The 18,718-nt window shown below is 46.9% G+C and overlaps 1 protein-coding gene across 2 annotated transcripts; it reads left to right on the plus strand.

Moving 5' to 3' along the window:
- The first annotated feature begins 1,760 nt into the window (after window positions 1-1,760).
- Window positions 1,761-12,408, plus strand: LOC123070774 (cyclin-D5-2). 2 transcript variants are annotated; one of them, XM_044494109.1, is made up of 8 exons: window positions 1,761-1,862; window positions 2,087-2,231; window positions 2,543-2,626; window positions 3,020-4,647; window positions 4,740-5,110; window positions 5,199-5,335; window positions 6,177-6,371; window positions 10,496-12,408. In XM_044494109.1, the coding sequence occupies exons 4-8, from the start codon at window positions 4,580-4,582 to the stop codon at window positions 10,526-10,528; spliced, it is 804 nt and encodes a 267-aa protein (XP_044350044.1). In that variant the 5' UTR covers window positions 1,761-1,862; window positions 2,087-2,231; window positions 2,543-2,626; window positions 3,020-4,579; the 3' UTR covers window positions 10,529-12,408. The 2 variants fall into 2 exon arrangements, with proteins under 2 accessions (XP_044350044.1, XP_044350034.1); XM_044494099.1 differs by lacking the exons at window positions 5,199-5,335; window positions 6,177-6,371; window positions 10,496-12,408 and having other exon boundaries at window positions 1,767-1,862; window positions 3,020-4,782.
- Window positions 12,409-18,718: the final 6,310 nt, after the last annotated feature.

Consider the following 18,718-nt stretch of genomic DNA (forward strand, 5'->3'; position numbering starts at 1 on the left):
CAAAAGGAATATACGTAACATTTAGAAAATGTTTGTACAGTGTAAAAAGATGTTTGTGTAATTCAATAAAGAATGTAACGGACATTCAAAAAATGTAAGTTACAATTGAAAAAACAAGAGCTAATTTGACAAAAACAAAATAAACAAGAAAACAAGAAAACCAGACCGAACGAGGACGAGCAAGTGCAACGAACACCAGGAGCTAAATGGGCAGGCCCGATAGTAGTTCGCCCGTAGGCGGGCTAGACATAGCCATGGGCAATAGTTTCGGGGGAGCAACGTGTCCACCCGCCGTCACGTGTCGCGTGTTGCCCCTACCTCTGGATTTCGATCTTTTATTTTTTGTTTATGCATTTTTTGGGATTTATATGAATTTTTTGGGTGTATTTTGACATTTTGGTTTTCGCCTAGTTTTTCCTAGGTTTTGAAGAAGAAAGATAATAATTTTTTTGCAAAGCACAGCTGCGCTTCTTAGAAAAGAAAAAGCATGTGATTCCACGAGAAACACAGATTTCCTTCTCGTGGAAGCGATTGTGCTTGTCAAAAAGATCTGTCCAAACCTAAACGCATACATGAGATCTAGTTTTGAAAGACCTTGATGCAAGACATCCAACAGTGAAACGGTTTAGGATTTGAATGCATGGTTCAAAAGATAAAATGTTTTTGAATAAAAAAATATACGGGAAAAACGTTTTTGTGTTTTATGCATTTGTTTTCGGGCTTTTCATGAAAAAAAAAAGATATGTCCAAACCTAAACGCATACATGGGATCTAGTTTCAAAGATCTCGACGCAAGAGATCCAACGGTGGAAATGGTTTAGGATTTGAATGCATGGTTCAAAAGATAAAACATTTTTTGAATAAAAGAGTATACGGGGAAAACTCACCGCCACTTGTCGGCACCCGAGAAGAGAAGATGGGGAGTGACCTTTGCAACGTGTCCACCCGCCGCCACGTGTCGCGTGTTGCCCCTACCTCTGGATTTTGATCTTTTATTTTTGTTTATGCTTTTTTGGGATTTATATGAATTTTTTGGGTGTCTTTTGACATTTTGGTTTTCGCCTAGTTTTTCCTAGGTTTTGAAGAGGAAGAAAGATAATGATTTTTCTGCAAAGCACAGCTGCGCTTCTCAGAAAAAATGCATGTGATTCCATGAGAAACACAAATTACCTTCTCGTGGAAGCGATTGTGCTTCTGAAAAAGGGAAATTTTTAGTTTCGCGAGAGAACAGATTTTTGTTTTTTCGGTTTTCATGTTTTTTTTTGGGGGGGGGGGGGGGGGGTGATTTTGTGTTTTATGTATTTGTTTTCGGGCTTTTCATGAAAAAAAGATCCGTCCAAACATAAGCGTATACATGAGATCTATTTTCGAAGACCTCGACGCAAGACATCCAACGGTGAAACGGTTTAGGATTTCAATGCATGGTTCAAAAGATAAAACGCTTTTTGAATAAAGAATATACGGGAAAAAACTCACAGGTGACGCACATGCAGTGCACCATTTGTCGGCGCCTGAGAAAATAAGATGGGGCATGATCTTTGCAAGGGGCTAAGCTTTGCCTCTAAGTTAAGTGATTTGGTAGCTTCGGCAAGAGGGGAAACAAAAGAAAAAAAAAAGAGTAAAAAGATGAAAGAGGCGGGCCTGTTTTCTTTTTTCCTTTGGAGACGAGAGAAGAAGAAGAAAAAAAGAGGGAGTTGGGCCGGGCCTGCTGGCGAGAGTATAAGGTGGCGCCCCGCAGCTTCCGGAGGGCGCAAGAGAGCACCCCACTCACCATCCTCCCCCATTTCTTGGTTGTCGGCGGAGGCGAACGAGGAACCCTAGCCGCCGGAACATCCGCCGGAAGGACCGCCCACATCCGCAAGGTACGCTCCGCCCACATCCGCCGGATGAACCCTAACCCAAATCTCCACGGCTGCAACTCGATCGATGTTTTCTGTGTGTGTGTGTGTGTGTGTGTGTGTGTGTGTGTGTGTGTGTGTGTGTGTGTGTGTGTCGGGGTGGGCGGCTGGGGGAGGCCGCGGCCGCCGGCGGCGGTGATTCGTGACGGACTTGTCATCCTAATCCCTAGCCGGTGTACTGTTCGCAGGCCGGCGACGATGGTGGCGGCGGTTCGGTGCGCGGCGAGGAGGCTCGGTGGCTCCCTGCTCCAGCGAACGCAGGCGGCGGTCGCGGATGAGGGACGCGGGCTCGCGCCAAGCAGGCTCATGCGCTCCCGCCAGCTCTCCACCAAGGTATCTTTACCAAAATTGACATCTTTTTTCCCCATGATCTATGTTTCTCACGGCATCAAGTATCGATCTAGACAGGGATAATTGAATTCTGCGCAATCGAACCAGCAGCATGCATGTGTCTATCTCTTCTGTTGGCTACTACAGTAGACTAGACTAGAAACAAGAGCAAAATTACTTGCTTATCATGGTCATAATACTTGTCTAATCTGACCTGAACCTGGACATCCTGACCTACTGGCTTAAGAAACTTATTTTCCTGCTTGATCTGAGAATGACTTTACTTTGTACTGATCCCTGCTACCCTGCCCCAGCCAACAACGCAGGCGGCGGTCGCTGATGAGGGACGCAGGCTCGTGCCAAGCAGGTTCATGCGCTCCCGCCAGCTCTCCACCAAGGTATCTGAACCAAAATTGGCATCTTTTTCTTTTCTTCATGATCTATGTTTCTCACGGCATCAAGTATCGATGTAGCCACCCATAATCGAATTCTGTGCAATTGAAACTGCAGCATCTGTAAATATGATTCTATCACTAGTTGTTACTCCCTCTGTAAACAAATATAAGAGCGTTTAGATCACTACTTTAGTGATCTAAGCGCTCTTATATTTCTTTATGGAGGGAGTACACATGAAGGATGCATTCTCTACATTTTGAACCTCACTTATTGTATTGATGGACACGACATGATTCTTCTTAATTACAGTATTTACCAATCACAATCAGTGCTTTACTTGATGATCGACGATGCCAATTAAGTACATTGATCATTATCTATGTTTATCAATCCAGCATGCTGCAGACTCTACACGCCAGATCCAGCACAAGGAGGAGGAGCTGTCTGGTGTGCTGTCTAAGGCTAACGGGCAGCATCTTTCTGCACAAGCCGCTCAAAGTCCAGTCGAGCCTCGTCATACAGGCCGTCGCCGTTATCGCTGTCGTCGCTGCTGCTGCTGCTGTCGTCGAGGGGCACCACGGGCACGGCCGGCGCAGCCATCGAGTCCTCGAGCGCGGCGTGGTACCCGGGAAAGTCCTCCGGGTCCTCCGGGTGAACGGCGCCCGGGGCGACCTGAAGGTACTCCTGAACGAGCGGCGGCGGCTGCGGCATGTTCTCCGACTCACGGAGCGCTGTCAGGTAGCCCGGCATGTCGTCCGGGTCGCCGGCCTCCGCCGCCAGCTGCCTGTACTCCGCCACCAATGCCGGCTCTGGCGGCTGCTGCGGCTCGGGCGGAGGGGCGCGGCTGGACCCTGCGCCGTTCCTGCCCGCCATACGGCGATCGCCGGGGCCGAGGCGGACAGCGCCGCGGTCACCGCCTCGGCCTCCGCGGGGCAGGGGCGGGTGCATGGCGCCGAAGTCGAGGCGGGCGCGGGTCGAGCGCGCCTCGCCGCGGCGGTACAGCTGAGAGCTGTCCCCCGGCGGAGCAGGCACGACGCCGGCGACCGCCTACACGCGGTACAGCGCGACCACCTCCTCGAAGGTGCGGCCGTCCCAGAGCTGATGCCGCCGCGCGCGGTTGTGCTTCGTGGGGGGGGGGGCGCGGGCCGGCATAGGCGTGGAGACACCGTAGCTGATCGTCGGCGAGGCGGTCCTCCTAGCCGGGGTTGTTGGGGGCGTACTGGGGGTCGGCGAGCTCCTCCGGCGACAGGCGCGCCCTGTACAGGCCGACGGCGCGGGCGAAGAGGTGGGTGCCGACCTCGGGCACCGGCGCAACGGGGACGCCGTCGATGCTCAGGCGCCACCTCGCCGGCAGGCGCACGTCGGGCGCTGCGGGGATGCCGAAGTGGGCGAGCTCCTCCGCCTCCTCCATCGTCAAGTTGGGGCGGGTCATCGTCGGTGAGAGGGAGTGGCAGGGCGCGCGAGGTGGTGAAGGGCGCAAGAGGAGGATGCCGGCGACATGGGGGGAGAAGGAGAGGCGAGGCGAGGGCGGTGTGCGAGCCGACGGAGGGCGCGAGGCGCTTTTTATAGGGCGTAGTGGTGGTTGGGGCGGGGGGTGCCGGCGATCAATGCCGGTGGGCAGCCGAGCGGTCAAAGGGCGCAGAAGGGCAGGCGGCGGCGTGCGAATCGGCGCCGGCGATTAATGCCTGAGTACAAGCGGGCGGCGTGCGCGGGCGGTCAAGCGGTGGCGTGCGCAGGCGCGCGGTAGGCAGTGGCGTGTGAATCCGCGCCGCCCGCGGACCGACGCCGGCGACGGGCGTGCGCAGGCGCGCGGCAGGCGGTGGCATGTGAATCCGCGCCGCCCGCGGACCGACGCCGGCGACGGGACGGCTCACTGCGCCGACGTTAATGGTTCGCCTAATCCGCGGCGAATTAATGGATTAGGTTTTAGTACGCGTGGGCCCGCCCTCCTCCTCATGCGGCGTACACCGCCCACGTACGGGCGTAGAGCGGGCCGTACAGACACGCGCCTCGCTACGCCGCGGTACGCCTCCCCCACCTTGATTTCCCATCCTACCCCTACTCACTTATTCTCACGAAAGGGTATCTTTTAATCTGGACCGTTAATGTGTCCAGGAGGGGTTGTACCGAAGAAGAAGTGGAGGATGATGTGGTTGTGTGCGTGCAGAGGGCGGCCATGCCGTGGGCGGCGCGCCTCCTGTCCGTGGCCTGCGTCTCCGTGGCGGCCAAGATGGAGGAGTACTGCGCGCCGGCGCTGTCGGAGCTCGACGCCGGCGGCGGCTACGAGTTCTGCTTCGCCTCCGTCCGCCGGATGGAGCTGCTCGTGCTGTCCACGCTCGGCTGGCGCATGGCCGCCGTTACGCCGTTCGACTACCTCCCTTGCTTCTCCTCCCGGCTCGACCGGCACGACGGTCGCGGCGGCGGCGGCCTTGACCCCGCCGGCGTCGCCCTCAAGTCCATCGGCTCCATCTGTGCCACAGCCGAAGGTTCATCTTCGTCCTGCACACCTTCTGAAAAGAAATCTTGTGATCTTTCTTGCATTTTGTCTGATTGATTTGTGCTGTGTTCATGCAGCCGGCAGTGTGCTGGATTACATGCCATCTACTGCGGCTGCAGCTGCAATCTTGGTTGCATCATATGAAGCTCTACTGACCAAAGAAGCACTGGAGTCCAAGATGGACAATCTATCTCCATCATGCCCCATTGAGAAGGTTTCTTGCACAAACTAAATAAATAACCATTTTGCATCACTTTTTTTTTTTGAATTTTCACCGGGGGGGAGATTTCTCCACCTGAATTGTATTCATATTGCCTATAAGGCTTTGCAGCCTATTGCAAGATAGGTTCAAGTGAACCGGAAATACAGGAGGGCACAAGAGGAGAAGAGATAAAGAAAAAAAGACACACACATACAACACACAAAACGGGGGAGAAACAAAGAGGGAAAGAACAGACAACACAACAAGAGCACCGCCAAAGTAGTCGAACGCCATTGGCCAGCCTAGACCAAGCCAGGGCACTGTACCGTCGATGCAATCAAAAGGCGCCGCGCATCCGAGAGTACACAACGCCGCGACACCACCTGTGCCGTGGGGTGCAATCGAAAGGACACACCAGCCAAGACGACACCACGACACCTGTGTGCCACCGACAAGGCCGAAGGGCATCATCTAGTAGACCAAACCAAGACACTGCACCGTCGACGTAATCGAAAAGCGCCGCGCAACCGAGACTGCCCAACGCCGCGACACCACCTGTGTCGTGGGGCGCAATCGAAAGGTTACATGAGCCGAGACGACGCCACAACACCTGTGTGCCACCGGTGTAGTCACATAGGCATCGCCACAAGACGAAGTGACGAAGACAAGGGAAGACGACCAACCCCCAAGCCACGGCCCTCCCGGGTGAGAGGAACCGCATCCATGGCCGCCACAGCAAAGCCATGGAGCTCGCCCCTCACCCCGTCCATCCCAACTCCAAACTCTGAAACTTCGTTTTTTCTTTTCTGAAATGAACTCTGGAACTTAGCAATGGTTAATGGTGACTGAGTAGGTCAATTTTCGGTGGCTTCACTCAAGGCCGACGATTGGGCGCGTGTGGTGGCAGTTCGAGGAGTGGCGACATCTTCTGGTGGATTGCTGTGTGTGCTTTGGTCTGAAAGTTTGTGATTGGAAGGAGTGGCAACATCTTCAGGTGGAAGGAGTGGCAGTTCAAGGACATCTTCAGCAGTGGTCTGAATTGATTCAGGTGATTCCTGAATTGCTGCATTTTCAACTGCACTAAACAACTGCATTCTCAACTGCTGAATTAGACTGAATATTCCTCCTGTATAATGTCACAACTAAACATCTGCACTTCTAGAATTAGTGTGCACTTATAGAACTAGTCTGCACTTATAAAATGGCACAATAGTGTACAGGAGTAATCTGTCATGTGACACTAGTCATGATTAATCATCTTGAGCTTTTTCCATTTAATTTTTGCAGAAAATGCTGCCATACTCAAGTTTTTTTGCTGAAAATACTCCATGTTCAAGTTGAATGCATCCAAAATATTTGTGTTGTGAGTGAGGGACTGAAGAAAATGTCTTCTCAAATTTATTTACTATAGATCCAGTAGAACAAATTGTGTTGGCAAATTTCAAATTGTGTCTCACACAATGGCCTGGAGTACTCATCATGGAGTAGTTCTGGTAGATTTCTTGGACTTCAGATTTCAAGATCATGGAGTAGTTCTGGCATGGAGTAGTTATGGCAGATTGCTGTATTAATATAGGAGTACTCTATTTTGAACATGGAGTAAATTCAGTAGACATTTTTACAGCATGTACTCAAAACTTTAGACTTGCTTTTGTACTGCTCCAGCTTACTCAAAACTTTAGAACATGTTCAGTTTTCAGTTAACTCCATACAAGGGACACTTGCTTTTTTACTAAAGCTAGATTGCAATTGCAGTAGAAGATAATCTCATATCATCAGTAGATTGCAATTTGGAGTATCATCTAACTGATGATATGGGATTAGCAAAGGCCTTGCTTGCCAAGCATACAGATTAGCAAAGGCCTTGCTTGCCACTAACCTTAAAAGTATACTGATTGTGACATTAGCATGCCTCATTGAAATAAATCCAAATATTTTAAATTAATTCAAATAACTAAAATTAATCCAAATCAATTCAAATAATTCAAATAAATCCAAATAACCCAAATTAATTCAAATAACCTAGATAATTCAATTAATCCAAATAACCCAGATGATTCCAATAAATTCCAACAAGGAGTTGATATACAAGGATTAGACAAGGCATACACAAGGGCATGCCATAAGGACATCTTTGTCCCCTCTTGACACAAGATTACACAAGACATACACAAGGAGCACCTAACTACATGACATAAGGGCCTCTTTGTCCCCTCTTGACTACATTCTTTTCCTTTCTCTGGCCACTTCTTCCCTTCCCTTTACTTTTCTTTCGTTTCCCTTCTCTAGCTAATTCTTTCCTTTCATTTTCTTTTCCTATTGCAATTTCCATTTCTTCTATAATGGCCCTAGTATCAACAATTACCCGATTGTCGCAATATACACCGGCTATTTCCATTCCAGCATTTTGAACGCGATCCTTGTGCAAGTGGGGCAACTTATATTGTTTTCCTCCTTTGTCTTTCATAACTTCAAACATAACTGCTTCTAATGCGATAAAGCTTCTGTGCAACTTGTCGGGATCGTAGCTCTCGAATTCCTCTTCCACACCCTGTACCAGTTCCTGGATGTTTGTAGGTGACCTGCAGTCGGTTAGAGACTGGAGAGAGTTATGGAAGCAGAGGTCCAAACAATTTAACTCAGGGCTATTTGGGGGCTATTGTAGCAATCGGATGTCAAGATCAGTTTGTTCCACAGCTTCTCAAAAAGCTACATCATTGGGAAGGACATGAGGCTTTGCGTTATCCTGTTGGATGAATATTGTTGCTCCCTCATCATCGTCAGGCCACTTATCCTGAATTGCCGGGATAACCTTATTGATTGGATAATCTCTGCACACAGGCCTGGTTACTTTCACTGATGTCAACACTTTTGTTCCCTTTGTTCTGTTTTGACTTGTCTGCTTCGCCTCAGTCTCTTCGACGAATGCCCAAATGCCGATATTCCCATCGAATGTTATCTCCCCCTCGTTGTTATATCGAGGCTTGGCAACAGCTGTTAGGAACATCACCTTCCCAATGCTGTGAGTGTTTGACACGGTGCGCTTCGGTTCAGATTCTCCTGGAAGTACATAGTAACTATTCTTCACTCTCGTCATGTCAAACCACTCCTCATCTATGTGAACCATATTCGTCATTGGTTTTAACATAGCCCGAGAAGTTGAGATCGAATTGTCATTGACCATGGACATACAAAATTTCAATCTCGCAAGCTTGAGGTGAGGCTTCACGGTGCTTGTGATGCGGTTGAGCTCATTCAACTGGAACCTCTTATGTAGGGTCGATCGGGCCACACCTAGAGACCGTGCCAGAGATCGAATTGTTCTTCTTTTATTCAGTGGGATTGTTGAGGTCCTCTCTAGATCTAGCTCCTTTCTCTTTCGGCCGGATCTTCCTGGCTTCTTGCTTGAGACATCTACTTCTTTGCCATCGGCAATTTGCTTTTTAGCCTGTTCCCAGATTCTTTCAACAGATCGTACACTTATGTCCAACAGGTTTGAGACTAGCAGCTTGTCGTCTGGTTGAACAGACCCATCTCTGAGCTCGATTACCAGCAAGGCAAAGTAAACACCATGCCTCTCCTTATCTAACAATTCTCTTCTCTTCTCTTGAAGTATCCAATTCATAACTTCATCCTCTTCCTCTTGAGCTTCATCCTCTTTCCCTTCATCTTCTTGAGGCATCCAATTCATATCTTCATCGTCTTCCTCTTGAGGCATCAAGTTCAAATCCATAACTACATTCTCTGCCACTTGAGGTTCCTCCTCTTGAGGCATCAAATTCAAATTAATAACTTCATCGTCTTCCTCTTGAGGCATCATGTTCAAATCCATACTCCTGTTAGCAATGACAAAAGATGAGTACATCATGGTACCATAACAAGGATATACACACAAAAATGAGTAGAATGACAGGAGCCTTGCAACCATTACAAAAATGTGAACTACTAACTAAGAAATGTTATGACAGGAGCCTTTGTAGCACCATTTCATTTCTTATGAAACTTCCAACTCCTGTCATTTCAGAAAGAATTGGATTTCAACTCCTGTCATACAATTGGATTTTACTGTATGTATCTTAACTGAATTTTGACCATGTCTTGTTCCTTTCTTGCTTGCTTGCTTCTCTTGACTTCCAATGGGAAGTTACTTTCTGTATGTGTATATATTGTTAATTTCTGTAACAGGATTTTGTCAGAGAAATGCATTTAGTGTACCTTCATGTCAAACTAATCCAGTTTACTGAATTTTACTCTAGTTAGAGTAGTTTTGCTGAACTTTACTCTACTTACAGTAGTTTTAACTGAAGTTACTCTACTTACAATAGTTTTAACTGAAGTTACTCTATTTACAGTAGTTTTAACTGAATTTTACTCTACTTACAGTAGTTCCTACAACCATTCTCTTATTTGTTCCTCTAGTACTGATAGAGGTCCCAGAGCTAGTAGTAGTTCCTCTAGCAAGTGCCATATATAACTACTCTACTTACTTATCATCTCATGATTCTGCTCCTAACCTCTTTTTTACTGCCATGAATGAATTTGTCTTATTTCTGCTACTTTGGAGCAGGTTTTTCCTTCTCTGTCTCTAAACTGTGATGTGCTCTGCTAAAGTGCTAATGCCACTAAATCATCTTGTTCTTCCTGGCTTAACAATTGGCCCATGTTTTTTCCCTTAATTCACCACCAACTTTACTCTACTTACAGTAGTTCCTCTAGTAACAGTTCTAGAGACAGTGTTTGTTCAGATCATAATTGCTCTGCATCTACTGATTTTTTCTGTGCCATGTCAAGCATAGATAGGTTCAATTAATTTGCTTGAATTATCAAAATTACTGTCACTACTACTGTATGCTTTGACACTGTCGAAACTGATTTAGTGTGAATATGTGCCTTATGTTTCATGCATTACAAATTTGCATTTAGAAAATTTGCAGTCAACAGTCACACACAATTGCTTCCAACACTATCAATCACACAATTTAAAATTTTAATCTATCAGGCACCCATAAATTCTTTTTGTGGTTGTAATAGTGACTGAATTTGAATTTTCAGGATCTTGTAACATTGACTGGATTTGAATCATTTGATCTACTGTAATTACAGTAACATAGATTTTTAAATTTGACTGCAAAGAAACACAGTCATTTGATCTATCAGGCACACAATTTTCAGGTAGCAGTACCTTCTTCAGAGATCAGACAGTAGCACCACGGCCACTTGGATCAACAACAGATGGTCAGCAGCAGTAGCACGGGCGATGGAGCATCAGCAGCAGCAGCACCGCAAGCAGTTAGCAGGAGCAGAGTAGCAGCACGACGGGCAGGCTCATGGGAGCAGAGTAGCAGGTCCTGCGCCTCACTAGAATCAATTTTCTTGAATTTCTCACTAATAACACTAGAATCAATTTGTTTCCCAAAATTCTGGAATCACTTTGCTTGATTTTCTCACCGGAACCAATTTGTTTCCAAAAAAACTGGAATCATGTACAGGAATCACTTTGCTTGACACTGGAATCAATTTGTTTCTTGTGGAAGGAGGAATCACCTCGATCGGGCGGGGATAGAGCAGCGTCAGGGAAGCAGCGGCGGCGACGGCCCTGCCGCACGGGCAGCGGCGGGGCAGACGAGCAGCAGCAGCAGGGGAAGATGAGCAGCAGCAGGGGCAGACGAGCTCCACCGGCGGCAGGGGAGAAGCAGCCGCACGGGCGCGCGGGCAGGGGAGAAGGAGCAGCAGGGGCTCGCGCGGGAGATCGAGGAGGAAGCACGCGAGCTCCTGGTCCAGTTTCCGGCGACGCCCGAAGGGGATCACGGCCGGGAGGAACTGCGGCGGCGCACGCGCGGGAGCTCGAGGAGGATTCGCAGGAGCTCAAGGAGGACGCGCTGGAGCTTGAGGCGGGCGCGGGTACGTGGCGACGGCGGTGGAGGACTTCCTGGTGGGCGGCGAATCGCGCAGCTGGGCGGCGCCGGCCCCCGTCGACGGCGGAGGAAGGCGGAGGAAGAAGACGGGGATGGAGGCACTTATTTGAGATGGTTTTAAATCTGTGAGGGCTTTTTAGCAAAATTACAAATGAACTGAGTCTGCGACATGTTTTTTGGGACGGAGGGAGTATTTCGGTAGGGATGGAGTAGATGGTATGCTAGCTCAAAAAAGAAAAAGAGTAGATGGTATGCAAACAGCCAAACTAAGTGCAACCAGGCTCGCTGGGAAAGGCTACCAAACACGGCCCTAGGGGCCACGTGCAGCCACTCAATCCACTTGCTTGTTTTCACTCTTGTGTTTTGGTGGGCACTCGTGCGGACGAAGCATGGAAGCTCGCGACATGACCTGGGCTCGCACCCAACATCAGACCTCTCGCGCCCGCACGCACGCCCCAAGACATGGCTGGAGGTGGTGCCCGCACCGCACGCCCCGACAGCTTCATCCGACACGCGGGAACAGGGGAGCTGTGCATTTCTTCAGTTAAGTTCAGGCCCTCATTCCCCCAAATGCATCATATCATTTGCTTGGTCACCTGGTTAATTGTTCCATTGGTTGCTTCTTGGTCACCTGGATAATTCTGCTTATGATTTGGTGCTTATGTGGACTCTGCCGTAATTCAGGTCAAGAAGATTGTTTGTGGACGCTAGTTTCCAGCCGTTTCAATTGATGCACAGACCCCTGATACAGGAGTATACTTTTTGAAGGGATACTGAAGATGTCAAGGCTTTCAAGCAGGTCTTTATTTCTTTTTGCTCACACATGCACTGTCGCAATGCATCATTGAGCACCTACTAAGATGTTTGATAAACCTTGACGATAGCAACATCACGTAGTTAGAGTTGCTGATCGGGTACCTCGTTTCTCGCATACATGCTTTGACATATATCTGTTGTAAGACGATAACATTCAGTGTATTCTGAACTGTTGGCCTGGTAGTCGCCTGGAACACACAAATAAGATTAGCTGAGCTCTATCAAGTCTGCACCTCAACAAACTGGAAATTGTCCCCAAGGTTCACCACTGTCAAAATTCATAAGCATAACCCTACAACTGAAAGCCAGGCCTCACCAAAACAACAGGGTAAAGAATCTATGGACATGCCAAGTACACGGTACTTAGAAGTCGTTCAATCTCAGGATTTGGATAGTTCCAGTAAGAGAGAAGTGCATATTTCAACCCTGAACTCTTGTCCTAGTCTAATTTACAACCCTGAACTTTAATACCGTCTAAATTACAACCCCCAAGTCTCAAAACCGGTCAGGATTCAACCCTCCCCTCCCTGTTGACTGGTTTTGACCTGGGGTGACCAGTTTTGACTAGTCAACGGGTCCAATCAGCATGCCACGTCAGAATTTTTTTCAAAATTTCAAGAAAAAGTAAATAAAAATCTATAAGATCAGGGAAAAAATATAAAAAGGCAAAATTCCGAAAAAGTTGTTCGTGAAAAAAGCTAGGGAAAATAAAAAATGATTTTTTTTGGAATTTGAGTTTTTTTGGAAATTCGTTTTTTTATTTTCCGTGTTTTTCGGAAATTGGATTTCTTATTTCTTTTCCTGGATTTTCTTCGATTTTAGAGGTTGTTTCCTTGGAAATTTTGCATTTTTTGCTGATGTGGAATGCTGACTGGACCTGTTGACTGGTCAAAACCGGTCAACCAGGTCAAAACCGGTCAACAGAGAGGGGAGGGTTGAATCCTGACCGGTTTTGAGAGTTGGGGGTTGTAATTTAGATGGTATTGGAGTTCGGGGTTGTAAATTAGACTAGGGCAAAAGTTGAGGGTTGAAATATGCACTTCTCTCTTCCAGTAATGCCATATACTGCTATCCAGTACCAACTTCTATAAACACGAATTTGAACATGCCCCGCTGACTAGAGTTTTTCAGCATACTGTACTTATTATATGCTAAGTGCATCGACCACGAAATAATATTTTCTTACAAAATGTAGACACTTACAAAAATATTCAGAAACAATCAAGGTAAATCAATGATGACACTATAGGTTAAAGATATCGGCTCAAATAAGGTACCATTAAACAAATGGCTCTAGGACGGACAGGTCAGTATTAACTAACCGATCAAGGGAACTACCGGTTGTATACAACTTCAATTTTTTTGTTTGTACTCAGTAGAAAATGGCATAAATCACAAACAACCAGCACTAGGGCAAACAATAAGAATACTGGCTACAGATGATTGCTCTACCAGATTCAAACTTTGTTATGGAAGAATTCATCCATTTTAAGGGGCAGAATGATGGGTATCATATTGCTGAAAGTTCTGTGTCAGATAACCAGCAGCCATTAGGTGATGGATTGTTGATGGAAATTACATTATTACGAAATGAAGTTCTGTCAGGGTCCATCTCTAGACATTGTCAGGAACCATTACTCTGAAGCTCCTCGGTCCCTGAAGTTCACTGAAGATTGCAACACCTGCAGTCAAGTTCAGTTAACTTCTGTTTGCAAGCTGCGTACCGCTGTGTCTTGGTCGATGTCGATTGCAGATCCAACGGCTGACGGCTTCACACCAACCACACTCCTAAGGCCGTTGATTCTCCCATCCGACGCCTCCAGGCCCCCTTTCTGTCCTAGTTGTGTCTCTTTCATCTCTCCCACCTGTACAACCTGTTTGGTTGGGAGGAATTAGTGGTAAGGAATGGGAATTTGAGGGGTTGAGACTTGAGAGGCTAGGGAGTTGTGTAGGGAAGGGGAAAGGGAATTAAGGAGGCCAATTCCCACATATCTCTTTCCAGCTTTCCCCTGTTAATTTACGTGGGATATTACTTCCTCTCAAATTCCCCTATCCGCGCATCCATGATTTATACCAGCAAAGCAATGCCTTGAAAGTGAGATGGCTCTTGTACATGCAAGCTGCATGGACAAACCTTTCAAAGGTCTGCCCCTACCTATGGACAAGGAAATCTAGCTTTTCTTTCTGGCACGATCACTGGCTTGAGTTGCTGAAACAGTTATGAATGATTGTGCTTTTGTGACTGATCAATAAAAGAGTTCGTTGAACCTAAATGCAGACATATTTTGATTGGATGTATGATTCAGTAGCATAAACTTGCCGAGCTGAGCTGAGCTTGTTCTTTTAAAAGTGACAGTTTACGAGGCATGTTGGCTGAGAGTTGCATAAATATGTTGAGCTGAGCTATTTTTACATCTTTGATTGGGCATAACGGTGATGATGCATGGGAGCTTCAGTGTTGTCTTTGAGAACTCCTGTTTTAATTTTCTACTAGTAGATCGTTTTGTCAAATTGCAATTGTAAAAGTACTCCAATAAGATGTAGTCATTTGTACCATTTTGTCTCTGTAACGTGGAGGGCAGAATTATGTGTTCTACTTCTTCTTTTTTGATGTTTTGCAACATGCTAGAATTAATTTTCCATCATTCAAGCTCCGCCTTGCTCGATCTGTTCCAACATCCGCGAGCAAGTTTGTACTGTATATACCACTTTTCATAGAAGCAGAAAAGCTCATGAACCCAGAAGCATCGTCGAGCAAACTGTACTGTAATTTTGAGGCTTGCTGGTGTAAATCTGAGCAAAGCGTACTGCCATTTTGAAGCACTGTGCTGTACAGAATTGTGTTCTACTTTTTTCTCAAATTGTGCTTCGCTCGATGTACTGATGCTCACATTAATTGTTGAGAAAACTGTAGTGTAGTGTGTATTCAGAAGCAGTATTGAGCAAACTGTATATATTGCAATTGTATCACTCTTGGTAGAAGAAAAAGGAAAAACGCTCGGGATTTCAGAAGCAAGGTACACGCACTGCTGCTAGCTTCATTCAGAATGTGAATATGATGTGCGTGGTACCACGTAGAGCATGTTCTTCAGAATGTGGCCAAACACCACATTCAACATTCAGACTTTCTCTGTCGACAAAAAGACACACAGCCGAGCCGAGTCAAGAACAAAGCCAATCATTTAGCCATGAAATCTTGAGAGATCCAAATTGCATCAGACGCACAAGCGTTGTTGTGGCTGCCGTATGAGCAGCCCAGGATTTGAAAGAAGACGCTGTACCACCTGCTACTGGGCCTGAAACCCCACCCACTAACTGAACCTGAAGAAGGCTTGTGGCGTCAGAGAGGACCCAGCAAATTCGGCACCAACTCCCTCTCTACCTTGTGAGTTGCTCTTATTTCCTCCTCAAATCGGCACATCTGTGCTTGTAATCAGTGGTACTGAACCCTTAACCAACTATTCGGATTTGAGTCATATGCTTGTGACAGGGGGTGCAAAATGCTCTAGTGTTTGACACTCCAACTCGACAGCCGTACTGTTTGTTTCCAGGGTCAGCAGCCGCCAGCCGATGATCAACAAATGCACTCAGGTTTCATTTCTGAAATTGCAACACATGTGTGAGCAAGGAGAAATGTGCTGACACTGTCGCAGGCAGCAAGGTGCATCCTGGCGAACTTGCAGAGCCAACATTGCCCGAGGAAATACAGAGTTTGTTGTCCTCGTTCGCTCGCTGATGTCTTTGATGATCCCAAGGGACTGCCACTGCCAGCCACCGAGGAGAGCCTGCCATCATCACATACCTCCCATTCCTGGTGCTCAGCCGATCAGTGTTGGGCTCGTCCGATCACTGATCGGTAATACGTACAACATGATACTACAACGAGCAGCTGCTGGCTGGACCTTGTCAACACGGTTGGCGACAATGACGTTGGGTTTTGCGGATGGTGTGTGATAACGATGGCAAGTCATGGCACGCTTGGCGCATCCAATGCATCACTTCACAGGTGCCTGATCTACCACACACGTAAATAGAAAAGATTGCAACCTGCACTTGAAGAATGGTGACATGACAACAAACGAGAATTGTCATTGTGAGATGACAACAACCAGAACTGGTTGTGGTGCTTCAGAACCAAATTGTCATTGTGGTATCAGTACAATATATGTTAAGTGGGTCACTTTTCTTGAGTTGGTTGTGGCTTGCAAGGGTACATCCTACTGGACATATATATAGCCAGCAGATGTTAGTCAGGACCAAATTCTCATTGTGGTTTCAGCACAAGAATTGCGTGGTAGTGAGATGAGAACCACCACAAGAATTGTCATTGTCATTGTGGTTTCAGCAAATAAAGTTTCTACTGGCTAACTGAACCAGCAAACAAATAAAGTGAGATGAGAACAAGTGAAGTACTGAATGTGTTTGCATCCATATCATTGTCATTGAATGATTCAGACAAGTTTCACTAGAATTACACATTGTGATTTAGTCAAGTTTCGCCCAGAATTGCAATTTTAAACTTGACTGTCAAGTTTCACTAGATTCAGTCAAGTTCCTTCATTTCTATGTGTGCGATACCATGTCAGAATTCACTAGATTTAGTCAAATTTCGCCCAGAAAGGATAGCATACCATGTCAGCAACATCAGAGATTATCTTACAATGCGATCACAGATCATCTAGTAATTAATACTACTACTCAATTAATAGGTGTCGGATCATAGACATATTTCAAGAGACGCAGATAATATGGTGTCCGTCTAAGCTATGCATTTGCTTCTACAGTTTACTTTTGTTGACTTGCTTGGCTCCACTGTCTTGGAGCGCACTCTCAGCAGCCAAAAGACACCCCTCTTGCTCTTGTATTACACTTTGGCGGGCAGCAAGGCCACCAAGAATGATCCCACCAGTAATCCAAACAAATGCTGTTGCAGTCCACTTTGTCAGCTTCTTGGCTCTAGTTATCTATCCAAACAAATGCTGTTGCAGTCCACTTTGTCAGCTTCTTGGCTCTAGTTATCTGCCGCCTGCAGGCAGGTGGATGAGATGGCAAGAACTAGAGTAATAAGTATATATCAACTCGTGTAGCAGAGGAGAAACAAATCTGGTACCATTGAGGGTCATGTGGTCTTTGGCTTGACTTGAGTGCAGAGAGTGTTGAGCACATGTTTCTGGCCGGGAAGCCATGGAATTGGCCTGGGCTAGAGCGACGAGATCATACAACTCCTTCTTCTGCTGGATTTGGGCTGCAAGGCATCCTTTCTCCAAGGGAGGAGTGGATCTGGAAAGCTGGAAACACACAAGGAGCATTGAGAATTGATGACCAAATAATCTTGACAGGAGATGTGGTCCAAGTACAACATATATCGACATAATTCTATCTATAAGCAAAAAGGAATACGGTTTTACTGTCCATTTCATAGTAAGAGCGCACTAGGCAGTTGATCTGGCTATGGAAACAAAATAAGATGACAAAATGTCAAGTAGCACAGCGAAGTATCAATCTTGTTGTAAATTAAAAAGATGCTTGTTTTAAGTTTATAATTTTTTGCATTGAGAGTTAATGTACATATACTTACAACAGGGAGTTGAAAGCCCAAAACTGAACAAAAAGAAGTAACCAAAAATATTGTAGGTGAGCAGTTTCTGAAATCTGTAGCAGATGATTCTTTTAGTCATATGTGAATATATGTTAGTAGCGAGGTAGCTTTAGTTGAAGCATCAGAGTAACATTGAAAGAACTTGTACATGAAAATATACCTGCAACTATGCATCGAACAAAAAAGATTCCAAAAGAAATAAGAACTGGGAAGCAACTTGTCTAGAGATGAGATAATATCAGTAGCAGTACTACTTCCAGAAACCGACTCCCGAAACAGGCTTTCGCCCTGATTTATATATAAAGCATTCATCGAACCAAGTACACGGCCGAACGATACAAGAAGGAGAGGTAACCCTCATACAATGCCTATCCTAAGATAACCGGATCACGCAGAACTACTACACTACCGAAAGAAAGCATTGGAAAAACCGAGTACAACGCCACACAAAGTCCTAAACACCTAAACTCCACGACAACGCCCTCAGAAGAGAAAACTGCGCAAAGCGTCGCCGCTGTCGAGTATAGAAGAGACAAGGGTCTTCACCCGGATTCCTGGCACGAAGAGGAACACCACGACGATGTCTTCAAGAAGATAGCGGCGCCCGCAAGCATCGCCGTCGTCGGCGACAAAGCACGGAGCTTTCGCTCGGCAGCTCCCCCGTGCCACACGAGGTCTTCAGGACAGGCGCAACGAGATCGGCTTCCCATGTCAAGATCGGGGCAATGCCACTGCCAACGACGGGGAGAACGCCCGAGCCACCTAGCGCTACCCTCCTGCCACCCACACGACCAAGAGGGAGAGCCACCATCATCGACATGGTGCCCACCGAGGAGCAAACCATGCGGACTGCCATCTTGAGCCGCCGCTCCGGCATCCACGTCCAAGCCACCACCATCCATCCACATCACGGAGCACCAAACTCGAAAGGAGGAAAGAAAGGGGTCTCCTTTCAGTCCTAGCCCGACACTAGTCACGGAATTACGGCTTCCACACCTATACATCCCCCGCCAATCCCGGTGGACCGGAGGGGACACCATCCCGTGACTACCGACGGCCGCCGCT

Source organism: Triticum aestivum, chromosome 1A, assembly GCF_018294505.1.
Source record: "Triticum aestivum cultivar Chinese Spring chromosome 1A, IWGSC CS RefSeq v2.1, whole genome shotgun sequence".
Lineage (NCBI taxonomy): Eukaryota > Viridiplantae > Streptophyta > Magnoliopsida > Poales > Poaceae > Triticum > Triticum aestivum.

Excerpts from the sequence above, each read along its gene's own strand:
- LOC123070774 (XM_044494099.1), top strand. The coding sequence starts at position 2,173 with ATGAGGGACGCGGGCTCGCGCCAAGCAGGCTCATGCGCTCCCGCCAGC. Across the intron at positions 2,232-2,542 it reads CCCGCCAGCTCTCCACCAAG|CCAACAACGCAGGCGGCGGT; the intron begins GTATCTTTACCA and ends ACCCTGCCCCAG. Across the intron at positions 2,627-3,019 it reads CCCGCCAGCTCTCCACCAAG|CATGCTGCAGACTCTACACG; the intron begins GTATCTGAACCA and ends TTATCAATCCAG.